The sequence below is a fragment of the Sphaerodactylus townsendi genome, linkage group LG09 (assembly GCF_021028975.2).
Source record: "Sphaerodactylus townsendi isolate TG3544 linkage group LG09, MPM_Stown_v2.3, whole genome shotgun sequence".
In the NCBI taxonomy this organism is placed as follows: Eukaryota; Metazoa; Chordata; class Lepidosauria; order Squamata; family Sphaerodactylidae; genus Sphaerodactylus; species Sphaerodactylus townsendi.
In genome coordinates, this window is record NC_059433.1 from 13,301,331 (window position 1) to 13,319,659 (window position 18,329).

At 46.1% G+C, this 18,329-nt stretch overlaps 1 protein-coding gene across 1 annotated transcript in view; it reads right to left on the reverse strand.

The window, feature by feature from the left end:
- The window catches only part of DROSHA (drosha ribonuclease III), a 132,492-nt gene that overhangs the window by 113,160 nt on the left and 1,003 nt on the right, over positions 1 to 18,329 (reverse strand). The window contains exons 2-7 of the mRNA XM_048508504.1: positions 13,362 to 14,228; positions 9,986 to 10,078; positions 5,882 to 6,107; positions 4,383 to 4,524; positions 2,320 to 2,471; positions 629 to 709 (exon numbers count right to left, since the gene is read on the reverse strand). Of these exons, the coding sequence (XP_048364461.1) occupies positions 629 to 709; positions 2,320 to 2,471; positions 4,383 to 4,524; positions 5,882 to 6,107; positions 9,986 to 10,078; positions 13,362 to 14,221 (1,554 nt within the window). The 5' untranslated portion in view covers positions 14,222 to 14,228. The remainder of the gene's footprint in view (positions 1 to 628; positions 710 to 2,319; positions 2,472 to 4,382; positions 4,525 to 5,881; positions 6,108 to 9,985; positions 10,079 to 13,361; positions 14,229 to 18,329) is intronic.

An 18,329-nucleotide genomic window follows, 5' to 3' on the forward strand; every position in this document is an offset into this window, starting at 1 on the left:
AAAGAAAGAAAGAAAGAAAGAAAGAAAGAAGAGAGAGAGAGAGAGAGAAAGAAAGAAAGAAAGAAAGAAAGAAAGAAAGAAAGAAAGAAAGAAAGAAAGAAAAGAAGAGAGAGAGAGAAAGAAAGAAAGAAAGAAAGAAAGAAAGAAAGAAAGAAAGAAAGAAAGAAAGAAAGAAAGAAAGAAAGAAAGAAAGAAAGAAAGAAAGAAAGAAAGAAAGAAAGAAAGAAAGAAAGAAAGAAAGAAAGAAAGAAAGAAAGAAAGAAAGAAAGATCCTACCAGGGTTGCCAGATGCCCCTCGTACTTTACTCCAAACACAGTGGTCTCTATCCAGACATCCACAGCCAAGAAAGATTATCCTGTTTCCCTGTCTTACTACAGTTCACTAAAACGTATTCAGGAAAGTTTTAGGGGGGCAAATTTAGAACTGAAGAGCTAGGGAGATCAGAAGTAATCATTATCCCTTTAAAAAAACCTTAAGCCTTTGTAATTCCACAGATAGAAGCAGGCCAATGATTCTCCCATATTCCTACATTTCTCACTTGCAAGTTAAGTCTGAGCTGGCAGGCCTACTTGCAAACGATGCTGATCTATGGCTTCTCTGCCAACGGTGACATTCATAACTAGTTACCTCTTCCCCAGGATAGATGCCGTGTCTTATCCCGGTCCGTCTGGCTTTAGCACTGCATTTACAGAGAGGTCCATCGTTCATCTGTCAGGAAGTCAAAGAAACAAACACAAAACTGAGCTGAACAGTTGAAACAATTCTATTTTCCCTGTCTGAAAACTTACTACTTCAGAAGGGCTACTGCAAGCTCGAACGCTCTCCCACGCCAAAAGTTTCCTTCCGTGGAAAAGGAGCATAGTTTAATTTGAACTTTCACCTGGATACTCGTTTTTTGAAACAGCCAGGCATTCAAACTCAACTGTGTTTTTTTTTCAACAGAAGAATAAGAGATCTGAAGAATTGTATTTGATCTTAGTTCTTGACCTTTGCAACACGACCAACACGATGTATCTACTACTTTCAAAGCCTGGTTTAGATACAAATGTAGGCAGTATTCAGATACCACGCTACACCACGGGTTAATGAAACTCCAGCTTACACAGTGACATTTGACTGTCAGCTAACTCTTATCTTAGTAGGATAGCCACAAACTGGGATTCTTAACTAGCGTCACATCCTGGCTTGTAATAATTTGGGTTAAACATATCAAATACAGGAATGGTACACCCCCCCCCCCCCCCCGGCATATTTCACTGACAAATATCTTCCTCTGTGGCCTTGATCATTTTACAAGCATCAATCCTCAATAATGAGACTAATGCACTCCATTGAGAAGAAGAAGAAGAGTTTGGATTTATATCCCCCCTTTCTCTCCTGCAGGAGACTCAAAGGGGCTTACAATCTCCTTGCCCTTCCCCCCTCACAACAAACACCCTGTGAGGTGGGTGGGGCTGAGAGAGCTCCGAGAAGCTGTGACTAGCCCAAGGTCACCCAGCTGGCATGTGTGGGAGTGCACGGGCTAATCTGAATTCCCCAGATAAGCCTCCACAACTCAAGTGGCAGAGCTGGGAATCAAACCCGGTTCCTCCAGATCAGAGTGCACCTGCTCTTAGCCACTACGCCACTGCTGCTCACTGAGCTTGGAATACCAAAATGCCGAGTGAGCAAAAGTTGGCTCTGCTATCCCAACAAGATAATGGCCTACTTAATCTGCCAGTGAGATGGGCCTGTTGTGGGAACAACTCATTGTTGTATTTTGGACTCCTGTTCTTTGTTCTTGTCGTATTTTGGACTCCTGTTACTCTGACCTCAGAACCAATCCTAACTTTGGGCTTGGACGGCCCCCTCTGGCATTGACACCACAGACTTTGATAAAATGGTGCTCGGCCTAGAACTGGCTTACTGACTTCGCCTCCTGCGTCTGGTCCTCGTATCCACCTACTTCGAGACAATAAGACGCTTAGTGGCCACCAAGTTTAAATCTGACTGAAACCAGCTGAATAATCTCAAGTCCAGCTATCTGAAGTCCCACCAAAGCCAGCTTCCAGTGGGACTTGGTAATTACCTGCTCCAGGATGGGTGCTTAAAGACCCAAAGCCCAAACCAAGCTGCACAACTTCCAGGCCGCATCAAGGTGAAAGGCAATCCACCGGCCAAATACAGCAACCAGCTGGGGGCTACAGTCACTGCTGCCGGCCAGGCAGTGCAAAAATAAAGGGAGTGGTCATGCATCCGGCAGGCAGTCCGTGAGCCGTCATTCAGTCATCCAGGTAGGCCAAATGTAAACAGACGGGTTCCCTCTTTGAACACAATACCTGTCCAGGGTCGTTGTACCAAAGCTCCTCATGCAGACGGTCCGGGTGAGCCTTCTTGCGCTTAATTTCGGCAATGACGTCGAACACTTCAGAATCCGAACTGCTGGAACAGCTGTCGTCATCTGAGTCACAATCAGAATCGCTGGAGGTCCCTAAATCCCAGAACGCCCAAAAACGTTACCTCAGAATTCGCTCCTCATTCACCCTTATTGTTATATGGATGCCAGACATTGAACCCACAATCGTCTTTTTGTAGACAGAAGAAGGCTAGTACAGAGGGGATTTCTTGTCCTCCTGGCCCCACCGTAAGACAACATGATTCCCAGACACTAGATTGGATAACACCACAGACTCTGAACAGTTGCATTATCAGCAACTAGTAGGTAGAAGGATGTGTTTCTCTGGTTTAACATGGTGAACCACCAATCTTTAATGGCGGCTGCATAATGAATTGAGCAAGGGCTGGCAACATTGGCTGTACAAACCATAAACGGGAAAGCACAAAGAACCCAACAGGAAATAAAGACTTGCACATTTTAATAAACAAATGGCACACCCTCATGTTGTGGGTGCTGTAAAGACAACAATCACATGTGCAGCCACAAACAAACATGCTTGTGCTACTGTCGATGGCTAGAGATGCAAAATACAAAATGACATGCTAAGTTCTGAGTTCGTCCATGCAAAACAGTATCACTCTCAGTACAGCGTAGCGCCCAATTCAAAAGAGTTTTCTTGTTTCACTGGGTCTTTAACCCCTTCGTCAACTTTCTTGTAAATTTTAATTCTGCGCTTATTTTTGGCAAATTTGTAATTAAATGCGTGTAAAACTCCACCAGGCTAAGCTTAGTCTGGGCAATTCTCTAGCGCAGCCATTCTCAACCAGGGTTCCCTGGTACCCTGGGGTGCCGTGAGCATGTCCCAGGGGTACCGTGGCAACACTACCGCCCCCCCTCATTTTTGTGGTGTCTCCCACCAGCGCCAGCAAGGACATGGAGCTGGCCCATGGGGCAGGGCCAGCCACAAGGTCAGCAGCCACCACCACCCTCAGTGCTACCCTTCACCCTGGGAGGGGAAGGTGGGGTGTGTGGCAAGCAGGGGCAATGGGAGGGGAAGGTGGAGGGTGGCGGCAGGGGCACCGTGAGATATGAAGAGTGAGGTCAAGGGTACCCTGACCTCGAAAAGGTTGGGAAACACTGCTCTAGCGCTATTAAGATTTATTAAAATGCCAAAGTCTTTCTTTCCTGTCGGGTTCACTGGCTTTCTCGTTTATGGTTTGCGCTTGACACTCGAACCTGTGTATGTTGGCTGGTTCATGAACACGGGCTCCAACATGAGCCAGATCACAGGCACAGATTACAGCACAAATTAGAGTTTGTGCTACTGCTGTTTCACAGTGCACTGTTCTTAGAATGCACACGAAGCACATTTGTATTGGTGGGGGGGAGAGGTCTAGCAATTGCTCACATGGTAGATCACAGGCGGGATGGCAGCTCCCACCAATGAGAGTCACCGAAGACACATATAGTGGCCTTGCTGGAGGGCACTGAGGCACGTCGAGGGAGGCAACTGGGCCACACAAGCAGCACCGTGTAGGCAAAACACCAGATACCAGAATTTGCAACTGGTGAAGGGCATCGCCCTCCCCACCTGCGCTGGATTGTGCTATCCGTTTGGTGGCCGTGCAGCAAATGGCAGCCACGACGCCCTTCTTTGATGATCTCCAAAGAGACGGCTGCAATTCCACCCTTCCTTTCAGTGATGGACAATGGAATCATCCTTGTGTTAATAACAATGAAGGTATCGACAGAGTTTATCCCATAAGAACCACCAGAAGGGGGCGTAATGAGCAAGAAGAATGGGAAACGCCCTTCCTGCGGTTCATCCTACTTCAGAGGGATTTGAAACTTTAGCTCGTGTCTCCACATGGAATACAGCCGTCGAGGTGCCTAATGGTGCAGGAGGGAATAATTGGTCGGATTTGTTCTCTGCTGTCTATCCCTACTATGAAGTGCCACAATCTGTTCAGGGATTCTGAAGCGCTGATCAAACGTGGTACCCACCCACATCTTCATCCAGCTTGGTCTTTGGTGGCTCCCACGGAGGCCTCGCAGCTTTGGCCTTTTCCTGTCGCTTCCCCAGCTCGTCTTCAAACTTTTCATAGAGATCTCTCAGTCGGCTCGTTCCAACCACGGTGGAATCTCCCTTACGATCGGAGCAGGTAGAAAACAGAAAGTTAGGGGCATTCTCATCAGTCATCAGATAGTGGAAAAAACTTGACACACACATACACACCCCACTCCACCCAAGCAGAAGACAGGTAAACCAATCACAAAGGCTAGAAGTGTGTAACTCATTGCATAAAGTCCTGTCAAGTCACATCTGGCTTTTGGCAATCCCAGCAAGGGGACCCATAACTCTGCTTAGGAGGGCATCACTGGTCACCTATTGTATTTATTATCGGGGAAATTATCAATATTTGGAGTATGGAGAACCAACTGCAGGAAGGAAGGCAGCCTGGTAAAGCGGGACCTCATCAGATCTTGGAAAGATAAGCAGACGGTATCTGGAAGGGAGACCACAAAAGATGACTCTGCAGAGGAATGCAATGACAATCTACCTCTGCTTCTCGATTGCGATCCGATTTCGAATAGCTTTAATGGCATATAAATAGTTTAACATTAACATTGCAAGGTAATAACAGCCTTTACAACTTCTGACGAGTTAAAATAACACCGTTTAAAAATTTAGCCACCGCTTCCAACAGCTTGTAGTTGTGGCTGTTTAAAAGATATATAACCTTCTGTTTATCTGTAATGCCTTCACTTCCATGCAGGAAGGGGATTATGTGCTTCTTCCTATCTATCTCATAAAAAGGACAATTCAACAGCATATGAGATACTGTTTCCACAGAACCCATGCCACACGGGCATTTCCTTTCTTTATGTGGAATTCCAAGGTGGCGTCCAAGGCTAAAGGAAGAAGGCAGGGCATTACACCTAGCTAAGGTGATTGCTCTACGCCACCGGGCCTCAACCAGGAGATAAAGGTACCGGGCTACAATTAATCTATCCACAGGTATTCCCAGAGAGATCAGGGAACAAGTTTTATTCGCTTCCTCTAGCATCTGTTGAAACTCTCTATCAAGAAGTCTCTTCTTGATAGCCCCATAGACCTCCTGCTCTGTTAACATTAGCAGGTCCTCCAAGGAAATGCCCAACTCATTAAGTTTGGCTTCGATTTTAACCCACCACTGGGTACCTCTGCTTCTCATGTGCCCTGAAAACCTCTTGTTGGGTTTGCCATAAATTGGCTGTAACCTGACAGCCTTTTTAATCACTTACAGAGAACAAACAGCAAAGATGTTCACTTTCTATGTCACGAGATGTCTACCTCTCCCCAGGATGCTGTCAAGGGATCTTTATTTCTTAGGTGGCTTACCAGCCCTTACTTCTGGAAACATAGATCTATCATTCAATGTGACATTTTGCATCTTTAAATCAACCCCGACTGCCGAAAGCAAGGAACGGATCATTTGCCACAGCCATTCAGAAACGCCTACCACTTGATCCATTGGGTCGCTGGAATAGTAGCTTTCCGAATGGGTGCAGCGAACCCACACGGGCTTCAGCAGGTCCTCGTCATCTTCCTCGGTCTTTTCAACGGCAGCCTCTTCGGGCTCCTTGTCTTTGATGGAGGTGTAGCTCTTCTCTCTGGTGGCATTTTCGGACCACCGGTCCCTGTCCTCTTCCCAGCGAGGCCTTTTTCGGTCTTGGCTGGGGGACCGACTGAAAGGTAAATAAAGACCCAACATTGGTGGCAGAACTGAGCCCACTTCATTCATGAAGAAATACCACCGAGTACAACGATTCTCCAGCTGTTTTGTTGTCTTCACTGTTGTATTTAAGGCCCCTTCCGCACACGCAAAATAATGCGTTTTCAAACCACTTTCACAACTGTTTGCAAGTGGATTTTGCCATTCCGCACAGCTTCAAAGAGCACTGAAAGCAGTTTGAAAGTGCATTATTCTGCATGTGCGGAATGAGCCTAAGACAGATTATTTCTCAAATTGTTACATTTTACACGTGTACTAGCAATAAAGCCCGTTGTACGACAAAATGCAACGGGCTCTAGAAAACTGAGAGTCGTCGCCAATATGCCTTTCATGAGATCACATCAGAACAACCTACCCTCTTCGCTTGGGTGCCAGAGCACCTCTTTAAAAAGTGACTGGTCGCCAAAACGCCTTGACTTTTATATAGGCAGATATATAAAAATTGCATATCCAGATTCAGATACCTTTATTGGCACATAAAAAATAAGTTAAAATCATTAAAGCGCCAAAATTAATAGGCCGTAGAAAGAAATAAAATTAGGGGTTAAGTAGCTCTGCCATTTTCTCGTTTTAACAAGACTTCGTTTTTAGTATCCGTGATAGCGATTTAGAAATGCCGCTGGTGAAAACTGGGTCCTTATTCGACAAAAAAAAATAATACAATTTTTCTTTACATACAAAAATTACATATTTAAACTGCTATTCGATTCTCTGAGCTGGATTCCAGTTGGGAAACATATCAAATAAATAATGCATGGTTCTGAGAAACAGTCTGCCTTAAATCCATATAGACGTGTAAATATATATTAAATACAGATGCATACAGATGCAAATTAAATACTCGTTTTTATATATGTGTGTGTGAGTGTGTGTGTGTGTGTGTGTGTGTTTAAATAGCAAGTTGATACTGCAGCCGACATGAGATATAAATTTAAGCATAGCTGTTCTAGAGTGTCAATTATTTCTATATTTTAAAAATGTACAATAGAATCCAAAAGAGTTAAAAGCACACTTCTACAGTTTTTTAAACAGAACATGAGTAGACCCAATAGCTTGGCCCCCTGTTCAAACAATACGCTTATTTTAGTTAAATATGTAACAGTAACAATACAACAAAGGTTTTCAATCAGAAGCTCCCATGTTAAGCTTACACTTCCAAGAAAACTGGGAATGAGAAGAGGAAGAGATGGTTTATGACAGTGGTGGCGAACCTATGGCATGGGTGCCAGAGGTGGCACTCAGAGCCCTTTCTGTGGGCACATGCAAACAGAGTCGCCCCCGCCACATACACACACACATCTAGGCTGGCCTGGGTCGCTGGGCTCAATTATTAGCATTAAACCTAAGACCTAGTTTTGGGGAAGCAGTGTAGGTAACCCTGTTAAGCGCTGTTAAACCCCACTGATTTTCATGCAAAGAACTAAGGCGTGATCCTTTACCTGGGAGTAAGCTCGGTTGCTGGCAATGGGGCTTGCTTCTGAGTAAACCCTCCTAGGGTTGTGATTCACCCGTTGGAAGAGTTGCACGGTTGCTTCAAAGCAAAGCCACCGACTACCACCAAGCTTACTCCCGAGTAACGCACGCCTCGGAGCCAACCGTTTTTTCTAAACTAAAACCTCAGTATTCAGGTTAAATTGCTGTGTTGGCACTTTGCGATAAATAAGTGGGTTTTGGGTTGCAATTTGGGCACTCGGTCTCGAAAAGGTTCGCCATCACTGGTTTATGATGACAGCAGCAGGGAAGAGGATTTCTTCCCCCACTCCACCCCCAAAGTGTTGATTTCCTTATTCTCCCCACCCACCTTTTATTGTGTTTCTTCCTAGAATATCACTTGGAAGCCGTGACCTGGATGGCCCAGGCTATATCTTTCCAGGATAAAGATGACACCATTCACCTGCCATTTCCTGGACTGTCTCTATTTTAGAATGCTCCGCTTGGGACAGAACTAGGTAGGACCCCAATGAAGCATTCTAGAACCAAGATGGCCCAGGGAATGGCGGGTGAATTCTCAAAGCTGGTGTCATCTTTATACTGAGAAAGGTATAGCCCCGTGGTGGCGAACCTTTGGCACTCCAGATGTTATGGACTACAATTCCCATCAGCCCCTGCCAGCATGCCCAATTGGCCATGCTGGTAGGGGCTGATGGGAATTGTAGTCCATAACATCTGGAGTGCCAAAGGTTCGCCACCACTGGTATAGCCTGATCTCATCACAAAATCGTAGAGCTGGAACAGACCACAAGGGCCACTCGGTCCAACCTCCATGCAGGAAGTCACAATCAAAACACTCCTTACAGATGGCCATCCAGGCTCTGTTTAAAAACCTCCAAAGGAGACTCCACCACACTGTGAGGCAGTGTATTCCACTGTCGAATAGCCCTTACCATCAGAAAGTTCTTCCTAATGTTTAGGTGGAATCTCGTTTTCCTGTATCTTGAATCCATTACGTCTTGTCCTAGTCTCTGGAGCAGCAGAAAACAAGCTTGCTCCATCTTCAACATGACTTCCCTTCAAATATTGAAACATGGCTACCATGTCACCCCTTAACCTTCTCTTCTCCAGACTAAACACACCTGGCTCTCTAAGCCACTCCTCAACACAGCATGAATTCCCGACCTTTTACCATTTTGACAATCCCTCCACTGGACCTGTTCCAGCTTGTCGATATCCTTCTTGAATTGTGGTACCCAGAAAGGGACACAGTATTCCAGGTGAGGTCTGACCAATCCAGACAAGAGAGATACTATTACATCCCTTGATCGAGACACTATTCTGGACCATGATGCAGTCCATGATTATACTGGTTTTCTTGGCTGCCACATCACACTGTTGACTCATGTTCAGTTTGTGGTCTACTATGGTCAAACCAGGTGTCACCCATCCTAAATCCGTGCATTTCATTATTTATTTTTTTGCCTAAGTGTATTATCTTTCATTTATTCCTGCTGAAATTCATTTTGTTAGTTTGGCCCAGCTCTCTAATCTGTCCAGTTCATTTAGAATTCTAACTCTGTCCCCTGCAGTAGTAGCTACCCCTCCTAATTTGGTGTCATCTGCAAATTTGATTAGCATGCCCTCTATGCCAGGGGTGGCCAACCTATGGCACTCCAGATGCTTATGGACTACAATTCCCATCAGCCCTACCAATTGACCATGTGAGTAGGGGCTGATGGGGATAATAGTCCATGAACATCTGGAGCCCCATAGGCTGGCCACCCCTGTGCTATGCCATCATCCAAGTCACTGATAAAAATATTAAATAGCACTGGGCCCAGGACAAAACCCTGTGGCACTCCACTAGTCACTTCTCTCCAGGATGAAGATGAGCCATTGGTGAGGATCCTTTGGGATCAGTCGGTCAACCAATGACAAATCCATCTAACAGAAGCCTTGTCTAGCTCACACTGTACTAGCTTGCTTGCAAGAATATCATGGTGGACCTTGTCAAAGGCCTTACTGAAATTAAGGTATGCTACATCCACAGAATTCTTTTCCTCTACTAAACTTGTCACTCAATTAAAAAAGAGAGAGAGAGATGATTAGTCTGACGTGAACTTGTTTTTGAGAAACCCATGCTGACTTTTAGTGATTATAGCTTTCTCGTCTAAGTGCTTACAGACTGTCTGTTTACAGGAGAGAAAGGTGGGATATAAAACCAAACTCTTCTTCTTCTTAAGTGAATTAGCCAGAGCACACCTTTTGCTTATTACCACTTTCCCAGTCAAGGGGCGCTGTCTAATAGGAAGGCGGTTTTGAAAAAGCTTGTGTTTCTCTTCCGAAACCAAACAACCAACCGTTCCCCAACAGCATCTCTGAGGGGACTTATTTTACCTTCCTGTTCTCTTGTGATCTTTTCTGTAGGATCTCTCTGCAGAAGGTGACCGTCGGTTGTCACGGTGACGGTGTCGTTCTCTCTGTCGGTCCCTTTAAGATTTTAAATTAAAAAATATTAACATTCTGGTTCTCTGTTTTGGTAAATTCTGTCTCTAAATAACAAGAGGAGAACCAAATATGTTTATAAGCCTAAGGATTCTGGAGCTAAAAGGTAGTAATTTTTAACCACGCTTTTTTTTTTAAAAAAAGAAACTCTCTGACTAGCGTATAAAAGTCTCTAACAAGGAACTTCTCTTTGCTTTCCATATTTTTAACCTCCTCGCCTGCAAGGTGCCAAGGTCTCAGAACAAGTAACAAGGATTCAAGTACCTTATTCTGTGCGCTACAAAAGTATGTTGCCAGATTTACTCATTAACGTTGTTTAACGTTTCTCACTGGGACTCACGGTGGATTACACAGAGTGAGTCAATACAAGATGGGACATTTAATAAGCAACGAAACCGATTTAGGTTGTAAATCCAACCAGAAGTCTAAAAAAAACCCAGAACTGAAGCAAAGCGTAAGTCAGAGGTGGGATCCAGCAGGTTCTCACAGGTTCCCGAGAGTAGGTTACTAATTATTTGTGTGTGCCAAGAGGGGGTTACTGATTGGTGATTTTGCCACGTGATGTTTGCCTTAGTTACGCCCCTCCTCTCAGCAGTAGCGCGCAGAACTTGAAGCAGTCTAGCAGGAGGAGCACCGGCGTGCGTGGCAGCCTGCGCCTGCGTGCATTCGTTTCCCGCCCAAGGACCGGCGCAGCGGCTACGTCCTTGCCACAGTCCCGCCCCCGGAATGCCCGGCTACGCCCCCGTCGTGCCCCGCCCAGCCCCATTGGCGCTACACCGCAGTTTGAATCCCACCACCATGGGAACCTGTTACTAAAATTTTGAGATCCCACCACTGGCATAAGTGTTAACGTGACACATGAAATGGTGCAAAATTACACCACGGGAAGCCACTCACAGTAAGCGGTCCATAGTCCTAAGGCAATTGGCCCCCATAATTTATCCAAGGACCTTTGGGAAGCCTTTTCTAACAGGGCTGCCCCATTTCCTGGATTGAAAAACCCTCTTGAACAATTCAGTTTTGATAGTTTGTGGAAAGCCAAGAGAAGTGGAAGCCTGCAGCAGTCACGTAGGAGGTTAAGAGCTCATGTATCTAATCTGGAGGAACTAGGTTTGATTCCCAGCTCTGCCGCTTGAGTTGTGGAGGCTTATCTGGGGAATTCAGATTAGCCTGTGCGCTCCCACACACGCCAGCTGGGTGACCTTGGGCTAGTCACAGCTTCTCGGAGCTCTCTCAGCCCCACCCACCTCACAGGGTGTTTGTTGTGAGGGGGGAAGGGCAAGGAGATTGTAAGCCCCTTTGAGTCTCCTGCAGGAGAGAAAGGGGGGATAAAAATCCAAACTCTTCTTCTTCTTCACCTTCTCAGGCCCGCTACCTCACAAGGTGGGGGCTACAGTTGCTTGGTCTTGGTTTTAAGCAGCACTACCCCAACAGAGAGCCATTCTGCAGCTACCAACTGAGGAGGCTCCACTCGACACAACGGGGCCTCTAGTCCCGTAAATCTTCCCCACTCCCACCCTCCTCCTCAATCTCAACCACTGATCCTGCTCTTGGCCTACATCGAATGCCTGCTTGCCTCCAAACCAGCAGCTCTACCATTGACCCCCATGGGAAATCACTACTTTCAGTCAGCTCCAAAGGAAATTTGGAGGCTTTTACTATTTAGATTTTCGGTGTGAAAATGGAAGAGAAAATGGACGACAGCAAACACCAAGAAAGAACTTTCAACAAGTCCTGGGCAACCAGGTTGGGGTCCCATCCGTCTTTTATACATTTTGTCTGCATAATGCCGTCGGCTACTTCTTCTGATATTATCCCTACCACAAAACCACCATGCAATAATTCCAGGACATAATACATTGTCTGATGCGACAATATATCAGGTACAGCAATATGTCAGAGGCGCTCCTGTTAAATCAGAAGGGAACCGTTGCACCAGCCTCTATTTGCCAGTAGGTGGCAGCACAAGACAGGGATGTGGTAGATTACACTTCTCCAAGAGGTCTGCTTGCCTTCTTCTCTTTTACCATGATAAACAGTTTAATTGTCCTGATTGAATGATCCCGTGTTTTCATATCAGAACTGTATAAAGGTATGTGTTTGTGATCAATACTATCCTAGACGTTTTGCTAAGGAGAATGGTTAACATTGCTATTTATATTTGCTATGTAAATATTTTTGAAGAAAAAAATAAAAGTTCATGGTTACTCATTTGATTAAACTAATTGGTGAACTTTTGGACAGCTGTGATATATTCTATTTTATATGGATGTTATAAATGGACTTCTGAAGGATTTTAACATATTGCTGATCAAATCTTGTTCATTCTTTGGCGTGATTCTATATTTTTCACAGGTTTATAGACATTGCGATCTTGCAAATTGTTTTGGAAACTCTTCTGGTGTTGAAAAGGGGGATGCAAATCTTTTGAATAAATTAATAAGTATAAGGTAAGGTGGAGGTGCAATGGATAAGTTTGGCATAGACGGATTTTGCCTCAAATTAGAAAAGCAGATAACAAAAATTCTCAATCCAGTCACAGCGACTAGCTAGCGATTTCCACTATTAAGGAAGGTGAACTACTTCACAACTGCTAATATTTGAAAATTATTGTGAAAAGACTTGAGCAACGCTTACTACAAACCTGTGGTCTAAATGGTTAGTTCTCAAGAATATCACAATTCGTGATTTAGTTCTCCCAGTCAATGTCGGAAACAGTGAAATCCCGTCACTCACTTCTACCACCATGAGGGCTAGAAACTTTTAAAAATACAATAGTTTTAGAATGTCAATCTCCACTCAAAAAGTCAGATGTTACGTTCAGGCCTAGAGGGCATATATCTTTGAAAAACTTTGCCAGTTCGCAAAGTAAACAGGAACCTTGTGACACTTTTAATATTAACAAAAATGTATGTACTAGTCCACAAATGCTAGCCCTGGAACAATTTTTTGTTAATCTTCAAGATGGTATATGATTCCTGTTTGTTTTGGGTGCAACAGACTAAGACAACTCCCCTCTGCAAATATCTCTATTTGTTTGGGACTTGCAGATGAAAACCAGTATGGTACTGTAGAAAGTGTGACAAACTTTGATTGGAGAGACACAGTATCAAAATCTCTGTTTAGCTGTGTGAATGTCATTTTCTATCGCACCTCGCAAGGCTCTGCAGTGGAAAATAGTTCACCTTACACTTTTGTCCCCCAGAGTTTACCTGGCCAACTGGGCAACGGACAAATCTGAGCCCTCAACATATTTACACCAGCTCACCTACACCACTCGTAACTTCTGTGGCGGGGTGGAGTTCTCCCCCTGGTGTAATCCAACCGGTGCCGACTACCTTCTTGCCTCCTCCGGTCTGGGCTCCTCCCTCGATCGCGCCGCTCTACGTGGTTGGCGGACCGATGCCGATCTCCGTGCCCGTGATAGTGGTCTCTGTGGCGATGCTCTTCATAGTGTTTCCCCCTCTCGGGTGACCTTCGTTCGTTCGGCGACTTCTCTACCTGATACTGACCCGAGTGCCGGAAATTGGTGTTGGCGTTACCGCCGCTGTTTGTGTTGCTGCCGCTGCTTTGATAAGAGTTTGAGTTATGCTGGTAATTGTTAAAATTGGGAGGGGGAAAGGTCTGTTGCGAATAGGCTGGAGAGTACACAGGCTGGTAATTGACCTGCTGAGGAATGATTGGCGGAGGAAGGGGGTGTGGCATGGACGGAGGTGGGATCATGTAAGGAAACGTGTTTTGCCCGGCTGCGTTTGCTGGAACCGGGGGGTTGCCGGGGTTTGGGACAGGGGGTGGAGCCGGAGGGAAGCAAGGAGGGAGGGGGAAATTCTGTCTCACTTGGTGGCCCATAAAGGGTGGCCTCGGGGGGCATTGGCTGATGGTGCTCTGGGGAGACGGGGGGATGGGTGGTGGATACGGGACAAAATCCGGCCTAGGCGGCACATAGCCTGCAGCAGGAGGACTTGGATAGGCAGACGGAGTCACAGGTTGCTGGTCATACTGAAAGGGCACCGAAGGCTGCTGAGGATGGAGTTGTCTCAAGTTTTGGGGGCGAAAAGTCTGGGTCGAAGCCCTTATGGCAGCTCCTCCACGGCCCTGGGGACACCCACGTCCGGCATGAAAAGACATTGTTCACCTTAAAACAAAAAATAAATAAAAGCACATGTTACGCACCACAGAACAAAGGACTAGCAGACCTCTCGATGAATCCTGGATATGCAATTCATTTCCAAATTATTATCACAGATAAGCACCACCTGTTGCTAGCAGGGAACAATTTTCCGAAGAGCTGTTTTAAACAATCATCCTATCGGCACCGTGATCAACACACAGAGAGCCAACGTAAGCACAGTGGTTAAGAACAACGGCAGGGAAATTGACAGTTCAAGTCTCATCTTGGTCATAATAAAGATCATCTTGAAGATTACAGGTCATCTGGAAGATTACAGGTGTAATGTACATGAACTGCTTTGATCATTCAAATAGCATTAGAAAGGTGGAATGCTTTGTCACTAAATGCACACCTGATGGACACAGGTGCGTTTCCATTCCCCTGAGGACGCGCACCAAAGAGCTCTCAGGTTCTGCAATAGATATTTTAGTGTCTGCCCATCACTTCTGACGTGTTCACTGCAAAGGCTGAAGAGATCTGCTTTTCAATTCTCTAACCTTCTCCTAATTAAAGCAATCAAATTTAGATTTTTGAAATCAGAAGCACACACTTTTTACACTGCAGCATTTAAAACCTGTTCTCCGTTGGGCTGGGGGAGTCCAATTAAACTTGGTCAAATGGCTGATTACCATTACTTTCTTCAAAATCCAAATCACCGAAGGGCCGTTTCCAGTAGTGGGATTCAAATCATTTAACAACTGGTTGCATACAAGCACCATGTTAACAACCGGTTCTGCCGAAGTGGTGCGAACCTGCTGAATCCCACCACTGGCCGTTTCCCTGGCCAGATTCAACGCCTGCCACCAGAGCAGAAGTGGCGTAGTGTTTAAGAGCAGGTGAATCTGGGGGAACCGGGTTTGATTCCCAGCTCTGCCGCCTGAGCTGTGGAGGCTTATCTGGGGAATTCAGATTAGCCTGTACACTCCCACACACGCCAGCTGGGTGACCTTGGGCTAGTCACAGTTCTTCGGAGTTCTGTCAGCCCCACCAACCTCGCAGGGTGTTTGCTGTGAGGGGAGAAGGGAATGAGTTTGTAAGCCCCTTTCCATACAGAAGAGAAAGGGGGGATACAAATCCAACTCTTCTTCTTCTTCTCTATGGGAGAGTCCAAAATGTCGCTTATGTAGAAAGACTATGACCCCATAAGCTGGCCTGCCCCGAAACTGTACAGCGCAACTTTCTTTTATTGCCCATTCTACAATGAAATTCAAGTGAACACAAACCTCATTTTAAGACAGAAGACCAAGTTTTCTGATAGTTCCAAGCTGATTGTCTTATCAAATAGCCCCATCTTACAAATGTGCGAGAGGGTCGAAAGCCATTAGAGCGCAGCCTTCCAAAGAAAGTGTGCTAATTCTTACTCCAGTCCTTCTCACAATTGTATCAACTCTTCTCTTTTCAATTTCATGCAATGTTGTATTGTGCGGTTTTTTAATCTATTTTAAATCTCTGCAGATTTTAATTTTTTGCATATTATTTAACACTTTATAGCCTAGATGCCAATAAAGGCATTGGATCGGAACCTTCTCCTAAGAGAAAATCTATACCATGGGTGAGGTCAGTGGTGGGAGTCAGCCGGTTCGTAACACTTCGGCAGAACCGGTTGTTAAAAAGGTGCTTGTAAACAACCAGTTGTTAAATTATTTGAGCCCCACCATTGGGTGAGGTCATGCTGGAAACCTTTCCTACCCACACGCTGCGAAAGAACAAGGGGGCTCAAAGGCAGGAAATAAACGCCATGTGATGTACGCATGAAGCAGATGCGCAGAAATAGCCATGGGGATGCAAACTCATTTACAGTAGTGGGATCCAAAAATGTTAGTAACAGGTTCCCATGGTGGTGGGATTCAAACTGTGGCGTAGCGCCAATGGGGCTGGGCAGGGCACGATGGGGGTGTGGCCGGGCATTCCGGGGTCGGGGCATTTCTGGGCGGGGCTGTGGCAAGGGCGTAGCCGCTGTGCCGGTCCTTGGGCAGGAAACGAATGCACGCAGGCGCAGGCTGCCATGTACGCCGGTGCACCTCCTGCTAGACTGCTTCAAGTTCTGCGCGCTACTGCTGAGAGGAGGGGCGTCACTAAGGCAAAAATCACGTGGCAAACTCACCAATTAGTAACCCCCTCTCGGCACACACAAATAATTAGTAACCTACTCCCGGGAACCTGTGAGAACCTGCTGGATCCCACCTCTGCTCATAGAGGACGCTTTTACAGCTGCAAATGCATTTTAATGGTCTTAAGGGGTTTCCGGTTCTGGTGAAGTGTGTAAGCCAGCGCTTTTTCTTACTCCTCCGCGTTTGAACTTTTATGTATTTTTAAAATTGACATACGCAATCGTTGGGTGTATTTTAACAAGGACAGTTAATCTAGTGGACTCTCCATCACGAGAAGGAGTTTTAAAAACTCCCCCCCCCCCCCCGTATTTTGGTTAATCAAGCGGTGATATTAAGAGTGTTACCGGCGGGTTGATTAAGAACTGGCAGAAGCTAATGATCTTTAAGCAGCTGCATGAATTTTTTAACAGGATTTTACTATATGTGTGATGCCCTGAACACAGATGGGGGAGGGGTTTCAAAAACTGACAGGAAACAAATCCTGCCTAATGTTGGGAGATGGGAATGCCAAGAGTGTGGCCAGGGGGATGCGGCTTTAGGAGCCGGTGCAACGTTGCTCTGACATGTTTGCCCACCCCACCGGCATAAGTGGCACTCATGCCAGTGGGAAGAGTAAACTGGGTAGTCCGCAGTGCCAGGCTTGGAAGGCAGCTGGCCCCTCGAGGTGCGGTGGAGTCCTCCTGGACACTGGGACGGCTGGGGACATTCCACCAGATGTCTGTGCTGGGAATGCTCCCCAGAGAGTGGCCCCACCAAAAACAGTGGCGTAAGTCTGTTCCTCTGATGGGGCTCTTTGGGCAGGAGGGATTTTGAATTTCCCTCCCGCCTGCGCCACCTGAAGCCCCTTTCAAGGTGGCACAGCATTACCTTCCTGGCCACCGCAGCACTCCCCTGGACCTCTGGACTGCGCTGTAAAGTAATGCTTTGTCAGGAGCAAACTACCCATTTAAAATACCTAGAGAAAATTCCCAGTAGATGCTGCCCTTGGAGGGCAGATGGCTCCCAGAAGCAAGCAGAAAGAAGTTCCAGCAGAGTGGCCAACACTGCAGGGGTCATGTAGCTCCAACCCAGCCAGCTGCTACCTCCTGTATTGCCACTGCCAGTAGTGAAGGCAGCTGGTGAGCCAACATTTACCATTCAGCTATTTTACCTTCCCAAACCCCTCCGCCGCATCTACTAGACCAGTGGTGGCGAACCCATGGCACAGGTGCCAGAGGTGGCACTCAGAGCCCTCTCTGTGGGCACACGCAAACAGAGTTGCCCCCCCCCCCACACATCTAGGTTGATATGGGCTCGATTGTTAGCATTAAACCTAAGACCTAGTTTTGGGGAATCAGTGTAGGTAACCCTGTTAAGCGCTGTTAAACCCCACTGATTTTCATGCGAAGAACTAAAGCACGATCCTTTACCTGGGAATAAGCTTGGTTGCTAACAATGGGGCTTGCTTCTGAGCAAACCCTTCACCCGTTGGAAGAGTTGCATGGTTGCTTCAAAGTAAAGCCACCAACTACCACCAAGCTTACTCCCGAGCAACGCATGCCTCGGAGCCAACCGTTTTTTTCTAAACTAAAACCTCAATATTCAGATTAAATTGCCGTGTTGGCACTTTGCAAAAAATAAGTGGGTCTTGGGTTGCAATTTGGGCACTCGGTCTCGAAAAGGTTCTCCATCACTGTACTAGACAGACTTCAGGTTCTTTCGGGAGAAGTGAATAGCGAAATAGGGCTGCCAGATTTGGGCATGGAGTCTGGGGTGGACAATGACCGCAGTGCGGCACAACGCCATAGACTAAGTTGTGGGATTCAGCCGGTTCGCACCACTTCGGCAGAACCGGTTGTTAAAATGGTCCTTGTAAACAACCAGATGTTAAATTATTTGAATCCCACCACTGCATAGGCTACACCTTCCAACGCATCCAGTGGAATGGATCTCTATAGTCTGGAGGTGAGTTGTA